Source organism: Rhinolophus hipposideros, assembly GCF_964194185.1.
Source record: "Rhinolophus hipposideros genome assembly, chromosome: X".
In the NCBI taxonomy this organism is placed as follows: domain Eukaryota; kingdom Metazoa; phylum Chordata; class Mammalia; order Chiroptera; family Rhinolophidae; genus Rhinolophus; species Rhinolophus hipposideros.
The window spans coordinates 103,221,968-103,237,095 of record NC_138046.1 but is presented as its reverse complement, the minus strand read 5'-3'; the positions used below and the strand labels follow the sequence as shown (position 1 = coordinate 103,237,095).

Below are 15,128 nucleotides of genomic sequence, written 5' to 3'. Positions count from 1 at the left end.
CTTCATTTCAGCTTAAATGTCATTTTCTTTTAATAAATTTACATTAAAAATCATTAAAGTTAATCCTTGGTATAATTGTATCCAGTGTAACCAATATTTAATTTTAAAAACATATCTTTGACACTGACCTTGGTTTCTGTGATTTTCTTTTGGATTGCATCTATTGTGTAGGGACCCTCCTTCCATGACTCAAGCTTGCCTCTGGCTTGTCCCAAGACCTGCTCGGCTTCTTCCTTGGCTTCCAGCCACTGTGTCGAATCCTTTAACATTTCATTCAACTGTTGCCTCCGATTCTGAAGATGTTCCTGTACTTCATCCCATTGACTCTGAATTCTTTCAACTGGAATAAAAGGAAAAATGAATACATAAGGATCAGTGTGAGTCTTGAGAAGACATTTGAAATTTAACATCCGAATATCTCACATTTTATATTACTCATTAAAAAACTGTTCACTGTGTTACAGCTAGGATGATGGACAATTGGATTCCTTACTTTTTTTTCAATGGCAAACATGAATTTCTGTTCAATTATCTTCCTGAAAGTGACCTAGAACATCAGCAGTAGATGTAAAAACTTAACTCTGTCTACTCTCAATCCTTTGAGCCAAATAAGAATAAAGTTTGGGAAAAGTGCTATAGCAGAATACCTCAAACACCTCACCCTTACCATTTCAGTACCCAACAGCCTGACGTGCAATGGCATCATTAGCATTTCATTTCTTGAAAACTTTGTGTTGCTACAAAGAGTTTGCATTGCCATCTAAGTAGCAGGCTACATACACCAGGGAATTGACACTTCCCTTCTTCTTGCCCCACATCCCAGGAGCAGCCCGTAACCAGTGACTGATAGTAGACGTTGGGGTATGAATATTCTAGCTCCCTTGAGGCTAGGGGAGATAACTGAGGCGTGTGTTTTGCACGAGTTCCAGAGTTCTCCCAGTGGATAAAGCTCCAGAGGCCCATAGTGGTAACTTGCTTCAAAATGTACCATCCTTTATTGGCTGTCTTGCCTTATCTGTCTCACTTCCTCGCTTCTCTACTAACAGTTCTCTCAACTCCCAAATAAATCATTTGTTCTCAAAACCTTTTCCTAAGGTCTTCTTAGGGTCCCCCTATCTACTTCGAGGGGAAACCCAAGAGCAGATAGGCATTATGGAAATTTCTTGCAACAATACCTAAGATTCTGCTCTGAAATACTTCATTTAAGATTGTTAAAAATAAACATGGCCACATTAATTTTTTTTAAGGACCACACCATCTTTTCTTTAAGCTGCTTTCATAAAACGGAAATAATGTCATAGAAAACAAATATTAAACCACCATCTGCTTTATCCTTTAAGCAAGAAACCTGACAGACATTCTAGATTCTTAGAATGTAAGCCTCAGCAAATGCCATATGTAATTGGTTACTAATTTTTCTAATCTAGAATTGAACTCCTTCCCTTTTCCCCCATATTGCCACAGAAAAGCTCTATTATTTTTTTGCCTGCATGTCTGCAATAGACTCTATATAGTCCCCCTTGCCTCAGTTCTCTGTTCTTCAATGTAATTTCCATACTTTAGACAGAGTGTGGAACTAATATAGATCTGACCACGCACTCTCTCATTTAAACCCTTCAGTATCTCTCTACTGCCCTCTGGAATATCTTAACTTGATATACATGTTCCTCTGTGATCTGGCCTGCATAATATGAGAGGTTTATTTACAAAAAAAAAAAATTACAACATAATCAGGGTGTAGAAAAATCACCAACGATAATACAAGAACTAGACCTTGTAACAATGGAGTTGTTACTACATCTAGGCCCAAGAAATCAGGGGAGGGAGAAGTAGCCAGTAGCCAAAAATCATGAGGAGAAACCACCCTGAGAAGAGCAGTAACCTTCTGTGAAGGGACATAGTCAGCCTAAGACAGATTTGTAGGGAGGAAACTAGGAGAATAAATATCCTGACTTCACTCTGTTCACTCTAAGCAGTTTCCTACTAGGGCTCCCCAGTGGCTCAACCAAGTGGAAGCCAGAGGGCATGGGGGATCTGTGATGACACAGATTAGCCTCCCAGAGTACACAACAGGGTAGAGAAGGGCAAAGACTGGCCACGGACAGGAAAATAAAATGTACACAGCACTGTATTCTAAAATTGTGCTTATTCCATGATGTAAGTTTAGTCCTTCCTAATTAACCCTACTGTTGCCTCCCTAAGTTATGAGTTAAAGAAGTACTTGAGATATTTTATAAACAAGCATCAAGACTAGATAGACACTACAAGACTAGTGATTATGACATGAAATCAAGAATCTGGTACCTAGAATAGGTACAACCAAGTAAATGGCACTCATGATTTGCATCGGGTTCATTTCTGTTTGGGTGTTTGCTATGTGTCGGAAAACCAGTCAACATATTGTATTCCAACTTCAGTCAACTTATTATATTCCAACTTCAGTTAATAAGTTGACCTCTGTTTAAATGTCAGTCTCCCTATAGTCTTTGAGCACCATTCTTTGGTTTGTTTGTTTCATTGTTGTTGCCCCTTCTGGGTAGTGCAGCACCCATATTAGCACCTATTATATTTGTTGAGATTTATAGTTATTGATTATTCTTCTATTTAATCTTTAGTTTACAAAATTAAAAGTGTAAATAATATTAAAAGGAACTGTTTAAAATATAAATATCTTTAAGCTTTCTGAAATTTTTTTTCATCAATCATAGAACAATATACAATTGATATTCCAGTTACAAACCATTTTTTCAACTTATCATGGCAGGCTACTTTATTATGAGTAGTTGGCACCTTTTTTCCTCTTAGCCTATTGTTATATACTAAATGTATCTGAAAACAATAAAATTGACTTTCCCTAAAAAGTCTTTGATTTGCCTTTGTGTTAATCAGCCTTAATTAGTGACATATTATGGTAGCTAAATTTTTTAGAATGCCTAGTATTTCTTATATATACATGGTAAGCCATTTATTTATATTCATGCCAATGAATATTTTGTACATCCTATAGTCCATTTCAATAGGGTAGATGTAACTTATGTTTCTAAATGTCCATCATTTGATATGAGGAAGAAGTAAAGTAGTTCTTCCTATTATGTGGGCAGATATTTCTTAATTGTGGAAACAGGAGGGAACTTTTATAGCCTAGACCATTATTTCAGACAAAAATACCATTCAAACACTTGCTCAATCACAGCCATGGAAGTTTTCATCCCAAAGGCAACACGTGTGTATAATGCAGCAAGGTAAAATGGTTTATTACGGGATGTATCCTACTAAGTGTATGGTTTCTCATCCTTGACTTTCAACTGTACATCATCATCAGATAATACTTAACTAAATAAATTACAAGGCTACAGACTCACTCAACAATCCACCTGCCCCTCTAAGCACTCTTGCCCATCAATCTATCCATCTAGCTTGTCAATCACCATTTTATTTACCATCTACTAGATATCAGGCTTTACGCTACGCACTGGAGAAACAAAGGGTCTAAGACAGATTCCCTGGCTTTCGGTTGGTGCTGTTAGATAGAGGTATTATTCACTATCTACCCAAAGAATCCAGGACGAGCAGTTCTGGGGAAAAGATAATGAGTTCATTCTTGGACCTATTTAATGGGAGGTTTTGAGGATCTATCACATAGGACTATCATTGTAATCAGATGGATTGAAGATGGTATGGCACAGCTGTGTATTTTGGGAGAGAGGAAAATCCAGGATTAGAAATCACTACAGAGAAGTAGAATCTGAAGCCATCAATGTGAATGCATTCTCATCGGTATGGTGCATACCGTGTATCCCCGAAACAGCTAGCCAATCAGCTCTAATGCGTCTTTTGGAGCAAAAATTAGTATAAGACTTGGTCTTATTTTACTATAAGACCAAGTACAATATAATATAACATAATATAATATAATATGATATAATATAAAATATAATACTGGGTCTTATATTAATTTTTGCTCCAAGAGATGCATTAGAGCTGATTGTCCAGCTAGGTCTTATTTTGGGGGAAACATGGTAGATTGAGCAGAACAAAGGGTTAAAGATGGAGTCCCAGAAAATACAACACATAAAGAAAGACTATAGCAAAAGTAGCCAATAAGATGAAAGAATGGCTAGAGAAGCTGGAGGAGTACTTGGAAAATGTAACTTCATAGGAACATGGAAGAGAAAGAATTTCAAAAGCACAAGAATGGTCAACATTTTTAAATGCCATAGATGTCACAAGAGATAATAACAATCATAATACCTAACATTTATTTGAATACCTACTCTGCTCGAAGACTGTTTTAAGCTCTTTATGTGCATTAACTCACTTAATCATCATGATGATTGTATGAGGTAAGTATCATTGTTTATGTTGTTGTTGCTGTTCTCCTCATTTAACAGAGAAACAGAGACTATGGTAAATGATTAGATTAAGGCCATACAGAGAGTGAGTGGTAGAGCCAACACTTGGACCCAAGCAGTCAGACTCCCCAAAGCCCATGCCAAAAGTATCTGTTGGCTTCAATCACGTGAAATTCCCCAAAGACTATACAGAAAATGATTTTAGTGGAGTGGTAAAAATCTTATTGTAGGGAATCGACAAATGAATCAGCCAATGATAGATGAGAATTGGAAGATAATTATCCCCGGTAGGCAACAAGTACGAGGTGTGTTTTTCACTGTCTCCCAGATTTCACTTATTAAGGTTGAATTCTAGTTGCCCACAGCAATAACCTGCTCAATAATTGGTTCAATTATTGGCTTCTTTTCTTTTCCTATTTCACGGTCCCACCCCTCTACTGGTACTTCCTGGGATTACCTTACAAGTAAACTACTTTGAACTCAAATCACTGTTTCAAGGTCTGCTTTGGGGGGAATCTAGTCTAATTTAGAATTTTATTCATTTTAAAAAAAATCCTTAATGCACAACTCAGGGCTTGGCACTTAGTATACTTTCAGTGACTGTCAAATGAATTGTACATGCAGACTGTTTCAATTATCCATGCTTCCTCTTTATAATGATGTAAAAATGCCACTTTCAAAGTTAATCCTTGCCCTGGACCTTCAGTCTTTCTTTCTCAAAAGCAATCATTGTCTCTATTGCATTTCAAGTTTACATGATTTAAATACTGGCTTAAGTCTTTTACATTTTCCTTTTTATTTTCCTCTCACTCTTCATGATCTGTATTATATGTAAACAAATATTCTCTGGGTATCTTTCGTTTCTCATTTGTGCCTTTGCATGAACCTTTTTTTTTTTTTATAAAACATCTACAATGTCATGTTTACTAGTAGAATATTCTCATTTGATAAAAAAAAAAATCCATAAGTTAAAAGGTATAGAGGGGGAAATCTTGTGAAGTAAAATTAAGCAATGATCTCTCTTTCTCTAACATTCTTAAAATAAACTGTAGGACAGAGAGAATCTGTTGGCATGTTTTGTTCCCTCAGACTGTCTTTTTAATTAAATTTTAGGCTAATATAGAAAAGTATATGTATATATCGGATAAGGATATTTCTATGGGCATTTTCAAATTTTGAAACATACTGAGCCCCAGAGGATAATCACAGCAATAAAATATCTTATTGTTATAAACATAAGAACAATTAGATGAATACTAGAAAGACAGTCAGCAGATGTATCTCCCTTTGTGAAATAACCAACCATATGTAAGAATCGATTTTGCACAGCAGAAATCATGGCAAGATTATTTCCTTTTCAAAAGGATTCACCATAAAATTTTTCTAAATAGTCCATTTGTCAAGTATATTTAAAATATTATTTGATTTGCATTCCACTCCCAGGTATTGCATACTTATAGTCACCAAAAGCCATGTACTAAATTGGAAGATTCCCCAAATAGGAAACTACCCAAATTCCCATCTACTGTAAAATGGAAAAACACATTGTGGTGTATTTATCAATACTATCCAGCAACAAGAATAAAATATCTACAATTATATGCAATAATATGTATTAATCTCACAAACATAATGCTGAGGAAAAGAAGCCAGCCCCAAACAAGGACATACTGTTGTATTCCATTTACATAATGTACAAAAACAGGAAAAAGCAAGAATACTGTAGAAGTCAGAATAGTGGTTACCCTTGTGGTAGTCAATGAAAGAGACATGATGGGAACTTCTGGTAATAATATTCTGTTTCCTGATTTGGGTGACGATTACACAGTTGTATTCAGTTTATGAAAATTCACCAAGCTAGACATTGATGATGTGTGCATTTTTCCTTCTGTATATTGTGCTTCAATAAAAATTTAATAAAATATTATTTGACTTGTGAAATGTATTCTACATACAACTTTGGATAATTCACCTTTTTCAAAAGGGTTGCAACCTGTGAAATATGCATCATTTCGCCAGATAGCAATGATAATAAGATATGCATGGTGTTGCTGAGGACACAATACAATTTAAACCTCAGATTTGTGTGATAAAGAACATTTTAGAAATACTCATTGGACAATGAACCAGATTAGACATACAGAAACAAATCAGCACACAGAGAGAGTAATGAAACAGCTATTCGGTTATTTAATAAAAGAAACAAAGCAGTGCAATTGACTGATATAGCTGTCCTCAGAGTAAATCCTGTAGAAACATATACTAAATAAAATTTTAGAATCATATATTATATATATATGTTCTATTTTGTCAAGGAATGAAAGTAAACATAATATTGGATAATCATCAAAGAGAACCTGTTATCTTGGAACTGAACCACTGTGGCAGTTGGACATCAAATAGTCTTGGTAATTGTCCATAATTGGGCAACAATTCAAACTACAAAATTTCACCACACTTGCAAAACTTCATCCAGGATATTATTGATAGACCAAAGATACATTATGGCAACATATTTGGTCACTAGAGCCCACACTGTTAGATTTACATTTATACCAGATTCTTCTGGCATACAAAAGTAAAATAATAATAAAATATATGCATATAAACTCAGACAATCTGTGCCTATTGGTATTTGAAGAGCTACCCAAATGTGCACATTTCTTCTCTCGGAGGTCCATCATGGAAAGCTTCTCAACTGATTTGTGCAGTAAGTAGATGCTGGATAGTGAAGGGAAATAAATAACCAATGCTAGGACTCAGGATGACAGACTGGGACTCAGCATGTGTCCTGATTTACAGATCTCCAAAAGTGTCAAATTGGAAACACAGCAATCATGTTAAGAACCACAATATTGCAGAGAAAGAAACAGTTCAGTTGATTGAGTACTAACCAATCTTTCACTTCAAGTTTTTAAGTTAGCTATGTTTGATTATCGATATACATTCATGACTGTTATAAATTCACACAACATCTCTTCTAGGGGAAAAAAAATGTTGTTTACAAAAACGAAATGATTGTCTTTTGAATATACAGTGCTACAGAACAAAGAATAGCTCTGTTGCAATTTCTGCACTGAAGTTACAGTCAGAGAATTAGAAGTTACTGTGACTAAGTTTCAGAGAGAACTTTGACTAGCAATTAGTAAAGGGTTCTAGCTCCAGATTTGTGATGAAATAGATCATTTAATTTGCAAATGTTAATTTGACTCCATTTCAATTTTCTCAACTGAAAAACTGATATCATGATAGCTGCACAACCAAAGAATTGTTGTGAAGATAAAATCGAATAACGAGTAAAAACATCAAGGACACTAAAGTGAGGTATTATTGCCTCTCTGTACAGAGAAGCTTAAATAATGAATTGTAGTCATCAGCAAACATTCGTGATCTGCGAGAGGGGAACACACTGTAGAACTCAATGAGTCCACACAGTACACAAGAGTTCCAGGTAGAAAATACTGAGCTAGAAGAGTTAAATGGCAGGTAAACATTTTGAGGTCGTATAAATGAGTGAAGGGTGGCATATACTATGTTTCCCTGAAAATAAGACCTAGCCGTACCATCAGCTCTAATGTGCCTTTTGCAGCAAAAATTAATATAAGACCCGGTCTTATTTTACTATAATATAAGACCGGTCTTTAATATAATGTAACATAATATAATACAATATAATATAATAAATATAATATAATATAATATAATACTGGGTCTTATATTAATTTTTGCTCCAAAAGATGCATTAGAGCTGATTGTCCAGCTAGGTCTTATTTTTGGGGAAACATGGTATATAACAATGGTCAACTGTAAAGAAAATGATCCCAATTGAAGTTAAGACAATATGCTCTGAGCTATTTGTTAAGATGTGAAAATCGCAACAAACTGTTCCCTGAGGAAAAATAGTCAACAAGATGTTATACCTAATCAAGAGGGGAAACAAAGACACCACCATAATTCTATTCTTGTACAAAGTTAGGATACAAGTATACCTCAAGTAAGGTAAACATATGTCCAAGGTTGACATTCCAAGACTTATAAGGAGCCAAGGAAAATAAAAATAAGAATAACCAAAATTATAGGGAATATTAAGATGGTATACTCCTACTTCCACAAGGCATTTAAACGTGGTTCTATAGAAGAGTTACGTATAGTTAAGTTCTGCAAAGAGGAGTTGCAATTTAAACCCATTAAAAATAAGAAGAAGCAAATATATTAACCATGAACTCAAATGTAGCTATTGTGAATACACATTTGCTGTATTTAGGAACAGGAGAGGAAGAACGGGGTTGCTGTGCAAACACAGAATAGAATGTCTGAGACATTTTGGACCAAAAAGCTGAAAAGACAGAGGAGTGACAGGCATGTAATTAAATCCTATCCATTATGACTAATTTGAATATCTGCTTCTTCACTATGTCCCCAAAAGCTAGAACTCAGGAACAGCCAAACATGTAGTTTAAATTCATGGAAGTTCCAGAATAAATGACTAAGTTAAAAATATTTAATAATATTCGTCTAACATGTAAGGTTAGTTTGAACATGGCCACGGTCAGTTTTTTAATGCTATTTTCGCTGTTTATTCTCTGTAAAATGGGGATAATAATAACAAGAAGATGAATAATCTATGAAGACTGAAGAAATAATGGACAAAGGGCACCGAGGAGACTATCTGGCTGCTAGCTATCTCTCAATTATAGGGGTAGGCAGAGGCAGTCATGTATTTTTGTAACACCGCTGGTCTTCTCAAATCCTGAGCTATAAAGCAAAGGAGGGTAGACGGGATGATCCCTGGGGTTCTTTCTAGCTCTAACAAGTCTGTGAGATACATGTTCCTTGCCATTTCGGTCATAGGCAAAGGCTTACATGGCAAGGTTACTGAGGAGAAGTCAGTCAGCCCAGTGCCTGAATGAACAAATGTGATAGCATCTAAACAGCTAGATAACATATCCCTGGCTGGACCACTGGTATGATTCAGGTTGGCAATCTTACATGCTGTCACGCTAAAATTCAGTTATAATACACTCGAGCCAAACTAAAAAAATGTTCCTTTTCAAATTATTTTTTATTGAGATATATTTGACATACAACATTATTCTGGTTTCTGTGATCACCACGATAAGTGTAGTCAACACCCCAAAGTTCTTCCCTCTCTGGGGTGATTGTATTTTTCTGTATCTTGATGGAGGCGTATGTCACACAGGTGTACCCATTTATTAATACTCATTCAATGGTACTGAAGGGGAACAGAATATGCCACCCCAAAAGATGCCATTTTGGCATATTGATTCTTTTGAATTAAAGTTACTTAAGAAATAACCAGTGCAAGAAGGAAACTCTGACCTCCTTTGTTCCCCTGAAAGCAAGAAATAAATCTCCCATGTGAAAGGTGCCCTCCCTTTAATAACAGTCTAATATGCATATAGGGCTATACCAGGAAGTAGAGAGACATTCTTATCACCACAGAATTCAGGGCCAAGAAGGCCATATAACAAACCTTGTTACTTTCTCAGTAATTTGTTACCCAAGCCCAAACTTCTTCGTTCTGTCAATTTTTCACAAACTTATTCTTTGTCTAAAAGCTAGAAATGCTGCCTGCTTTGGTCACTTCATTGAATCTCATATTTCTATGAACTCCTGCATGTATGAAATTAAACTTGTTTTTCCCCTGTTAATCTGTCTTATATCAATTTAATTATTAGGCCAGCCAAAGAACCCAGAAGGGAAGAAGGGAAGAATGTTCCTCCCCTACAGTTTATATAAGATTTGTGCATTTGAACCTATGAGATTTTGCCACAAGTAAAAATAACTGTAAATGAATATTGAGCTCTAGTTAATGATATGCATATTGAAGTGTTTAGGAATAAAGTGTGCTGATGTTTCCAAACTTACTTTGAAATACAGAAAATAACAGAAATGGATGGGTAGATAAATGGATGAAGTGGAATCTATAGCAGAATCTAGACAGTGGGTTCATGGATATTCAGTATGCAATTTTTTCAGCTTTTCTGTGTATTTGAAGTTTTCATAATAAAATGTTAGATAAAATGTTCTCTCACTGGAAGCACAAAACAAGTTATTACTTAAGCAGCTTTCTAAGTCACAAAAACCACATTCCAATTAAGAAAAAAATACCACCTGTGGAATATAAAAGTTTAAAAGATAGTAAACAGAATTTATAGGAGTGGAAATGACAAAACATTATGCTCAAAGTCACACCGAATGTGTATGGAAAGAAGTTGGAAATGGAAATCAGGCAGATCTCTTAATTTCCCAATCAACAGGCTGTCAAAGATCATATTACCTCCTTTAAAGTATGCTGAATATTCTAATAGAGAAAATGAGTTAGTCCTCTTAAGGAAGCTTATTCTCCTGTTTTGGTTATAAAATATAGGAAATGTGGGTTGGTTCCCATATTGTAAGATGAGTTATGGTAAAATGAGAATTGCATTATTTTTGCCACTGGTTGGAGAGTCATAGATTATGATAAAATGCCAACATTCAGTCTTAATGAAACATGACAGTTATTTTGTTCATTATATAAACAGGTAGATTTTGAAATGTGATATTATCTGATCATCAAAATGAATTAATTTTTAAAGAGATAATGGCTTCCTTTGTCAGGAAGGGGGAACTATTGGTTGTGGTGAAACCTTGAAGTTGGGGGAAAAGTTTGATCGATAGCTGGGCAAAAATATTTCGGTTTATAATCCTAGGTCACTCACACGACACAGAAAAGAAACTACCTAGATGTAATACAGACACAACATATTGCTGGACAATCCATCTGTCCAGCCTGTCCCAACCATCAACTAATTTAAGTACTAAATGTAGCAAAAAGTACTAACAACGCAAAAGGGTTCAGCAAGAGATCATTAAACTGATCATTTAATCATTCCAATTTCAGTACCATGGATTTACTATCATGTCACCAGCACGTGATGCAGACAAAACAAAACAAAAAACCATTCATCACTGTACATTTGGACATCAAAATTGATGCATTTGTTGGAATATAAATATTTTTAAAAATATGTTGAATAAAAAAAGCATTTTTTTCTCTCTGAACACACATTGAATTTCATCCCTACGCCTTGTCACTCAAACTTTTATTTGACAAGTGCTAGAAATGAAAGTTATACCTGAAAATCAAAGTGGGCTCACTCCTGTCTTCACAAACACACTCCACAGTCTAGCCATTCAAATTAAGGAATAAAAATAAATATAAAACAATTCCTTGAACAGAAACTATGGGCTAAAAAGCAAAATGACAGATGTTATATATTGTCTGGATTTTTAGTATTCCTTTCCTTCTTCTCTTCAGGTTTAAGTGTCTCTCCTACCCATGTCTAATTCCCTTCCTGTACTCAGCATTCCAATTTCTTCCACCTCCTAAGAGAAGTGATTCTGTTTTTCACCCATCCTGTGTCTTCAATCTCAGTCTAGAACCTCATCTCAAAAGAAAACAACGAAGAATTCTTTCTTTGGCCCTACAGCCCCTGTGGCTAATCCCATGTCTTTCTGCTTCATGGAAGAGTGGTCTATACCAGCACTACCTAAAACAAAATGGTTCGTGTCCCAGCAGCATCAGCAGCACCTGGGAGCTTGTTAGAAATGCATTATCTCAGGCCCCACCCCGGACCTACTGAATCTGAACCTGCGTTTTTAAACAAGATTCCGAAGGTGATGTGTATACACATTCAGGTTTGAGAAGCGCTAGTCTACACTCAACTATTTCCGCTTCCACACCTCACATACCTTCTCAATCTACTACTGCATTTTGACTTTTTGTCACAGCAATTACTTTTGAAGATAGTAACAATAATTGTCAGGTCACCACACCACTGGTGATTCTAAAGTCTTTATTTTTCCAGACCACCCTTCAGTATTTTCTATCACTGATGAGCCTTCCTTGAAGCCCTCTCCTTTGGATTAACATGGCAAGATGTGTTTTAGAATTTTATTTTGCCTCTTAGGCCACGCCTTAGCCTCCTTCATTCATCTCTTAAATGTGGCCATTCCCTTTGTTTATAAGAACTCATCACAACAAAAGTATAATCTCGCTTAAGACCAAGTTCAGGCAGTGTTTTCGTGTCTTTCTTTTTGTTTTGGTTAAAAGGCATAGGTTTAATTTTATATACATAATGTGATGGCTCGGTGTGAGGTTGGAGGGATAGTGGATGGGGGGAGGGGGTTCACAGTGTGAGGGATATAAATGATGAACGTCTAAGTAGTACCTTGTCTTGTGCACCTGAAACTAATAAATTAAAATTAAAAAAATAAAAATAAATAAAAAAGGCATAGGTTTTATATGTTTTTAAAGGATTCTGTTCTTTAAACACATAAAATGTCACCTTTTGACCTTTTCACTTTACATATTCTCCCTGGTAAGTCCATCTATTTATATTGCTTCATTTACTACCTTTACAATGATCATAGTTAAATTCATGTTTTCAACTAAAAGCTCTCTCCTGAGCACCATATCTCTTACTGAATCTCTTTTAAATATTCAACGTATGCAAAATTGATCACATCGTCTTCACCCTTCTTCTCCCCTAGTCACTGACACACATTTGTTCCTCTATCTAGTCATTCAGGGAGAAACCTACAAATCATACTTGATTCCTCTTTCTTCCTTATCCTTTAACCAAGATGCAAAGTCAGTCATTTATTCAACCTCCTTAGTCGCTCCTTTGACCTATCATCTAGCTGTCTCTTCCCTAGACTGTTGTAATTAAAAGCTTCCCAATACGCTTTCTTATTTAGTGAATCACAACCTCGTCTGCACATTTGAATCAACTGGGTTGTTTTAAAAAATACAAATGCCTGGGCCCTATTCCCAAAGATTTTGATTTAGTTGGTTTGGGGTGGAGTCCAGGCACTGGCATTTTTATTTTTATTTCTTTTTGAATTTTTATTGAAAGCTTCTTTTAAAATAGTACTACATCATCTAAGCTTTCTTCTGATCAAGTTGTATTTCTTCAGGCAAGCTGCCTTTGGTTATCTAGTAATGACTGGAATGTCCCATCAAATATTATCAAAAAGAGCATGTTAACATGAATAAGCCCAAAGAAAATTTATGGGCGGAACTAGATAGAAATCTGGTTGTACTGAATCCAAATGTTGAAACTTTTTTTTAAAATTAAAATATATTGGGGTGACAATGGTTAGTAAAATTACGTGTTTCAAATGTACAATTCTGTAATACATCATCTATATATCACATTGTGTGTTCACGCCCAGAGTCAGTTCTCCTTCCATCACCATACATTTGACCCCCTTTACCCTCTTCTACCACTCCCTCCTTACCCTCTGGGAACCACTAAACTATTGTTTATGTCTATGAGTTTTTGTTTCTTTATTTGTTTGTCTTGTTCCTCTCTTGCTTTCAGTTTTATAAATCTTGAGATTATTATGCTAAGCGAAATAAGTCAGACAGAAAGTGTCAAGAACTATATGACTTCACTGATATGTGGGATACAAAACTGAAAGCACTGGCATTTTTTAAAAGCTCCCTCTAGTGATTCTAATACACAGCCAAGCTTTTGCACTCCCCATCCATCTTCAATACTCTGTTCAGAGAAGGCTTTTAATGAAAATCTAAGTCTATCATCACATATTAAATTCCTTTAACGTCACCCTTCCATTGCTTTCAAAATAAAATCAAAACTCATTACCTGACTTATAAGATCTTTTGTAATGTGGCCCTTTTCTATTTTTCCAGCTTCTTGATTTCCACTGCCTGTTGTGAACTCTATACTCCAGCTTTAAAACCACACGAGAGTCTTCTATATGCATGATGTTATCACATGTATCTATAATTTTCCTCTGCCCAGAATATTCTCTACCCTTTTTCACTCTGCAGTGCTCTGCTCAAAAGTCACTGCCACTAGTCATTTTCTCCTGAACATTCTCTTCTGCCCTATCTGAGTCTTATTTCAGGGGCTTGGGTAGGGTATCCTGCCTTATGGTTTCTAAACACTCCGTTCTAACCTTACCTCTGAACACACTAATTACACTATTTGGCAACTGTCTATTTACTGCCTGTCTTGCTCACTGAAAGGTAATTACTTGAGGAGAGAGGATGTGTTTTTATACTCAGGACTCAGCATGAGTTTGGCACATAGGAGGGTGTAAAGAAGTGTGTGGAAAAGATGAACACAACTTTTAAGTCACAAACAAGAATTTATGTGTTACTGGAAAAACAAAAATAATTACAAACATACAATATGTAAACAAAACAAATAGATACATTTACTCAATACTATCAAAGTACATGTTCACATTTTTTTAGACTTTGTAAAAATGGGGTTTCTGTATTAGGGGAAAAAGAGGAAGTGAATTAATGGAGTAGAGCTTCGACGGATCCCTTCAAATGCTTCTCCAGAAAAGCAAAATGTGAGATTAAAAATAAATAAAGATCAGTCAATTCTGGTTCATTTGACATATGCACTGTTATTAAGACAAAAGAAGGCTCAGTGATAACAAAATATATTTTAGACTAAAGTATTGGCTGCAAAGCCAAAAAAAAAAAAAAAGGTTATGAAAGACTCAAATGGCCCTGCCTAGGCTCCATTTTGAGATAATCTTTGCTTATTTAAATCTCAGCAACTCATGAATGTTATAGTAAATGATGTGAAAAATGGATAAAAAGATAAAAAGTAACTATTTTCTTATTCTAATGATCCCAATTTAAGTGAAAAAATAGTTTCATACAGAATATGTAAATAAACTCTGCACATGAGTATAGCAAGTCCTAAAATAGTACAGCAGCTCCTA

At 35.4% G+C, this 15,128-nt stretch overlaps 1 protein-coding gene across 1 annotated transcript in view; it reads right to left on the bottom strand.

Moving 5' to 3' along the window:
* DMD (dystrophin) overlaps positions 1–15,128 on the bottom strand; it is a 2,022,175-nt gene that overhangs the window by 564,764 nt on the left and 1,442,283 nt on the right. Inside the window, exon 53 of the mRNA XM_081043053.1 lies at positions 129–340. Within this exon, the coding sequence (XP_080899179.1) occupies positions 129–340 (212 nt within the window). The remainder of the gene's footprint in view (positions 1–128; positions 341–15,128) is intronic.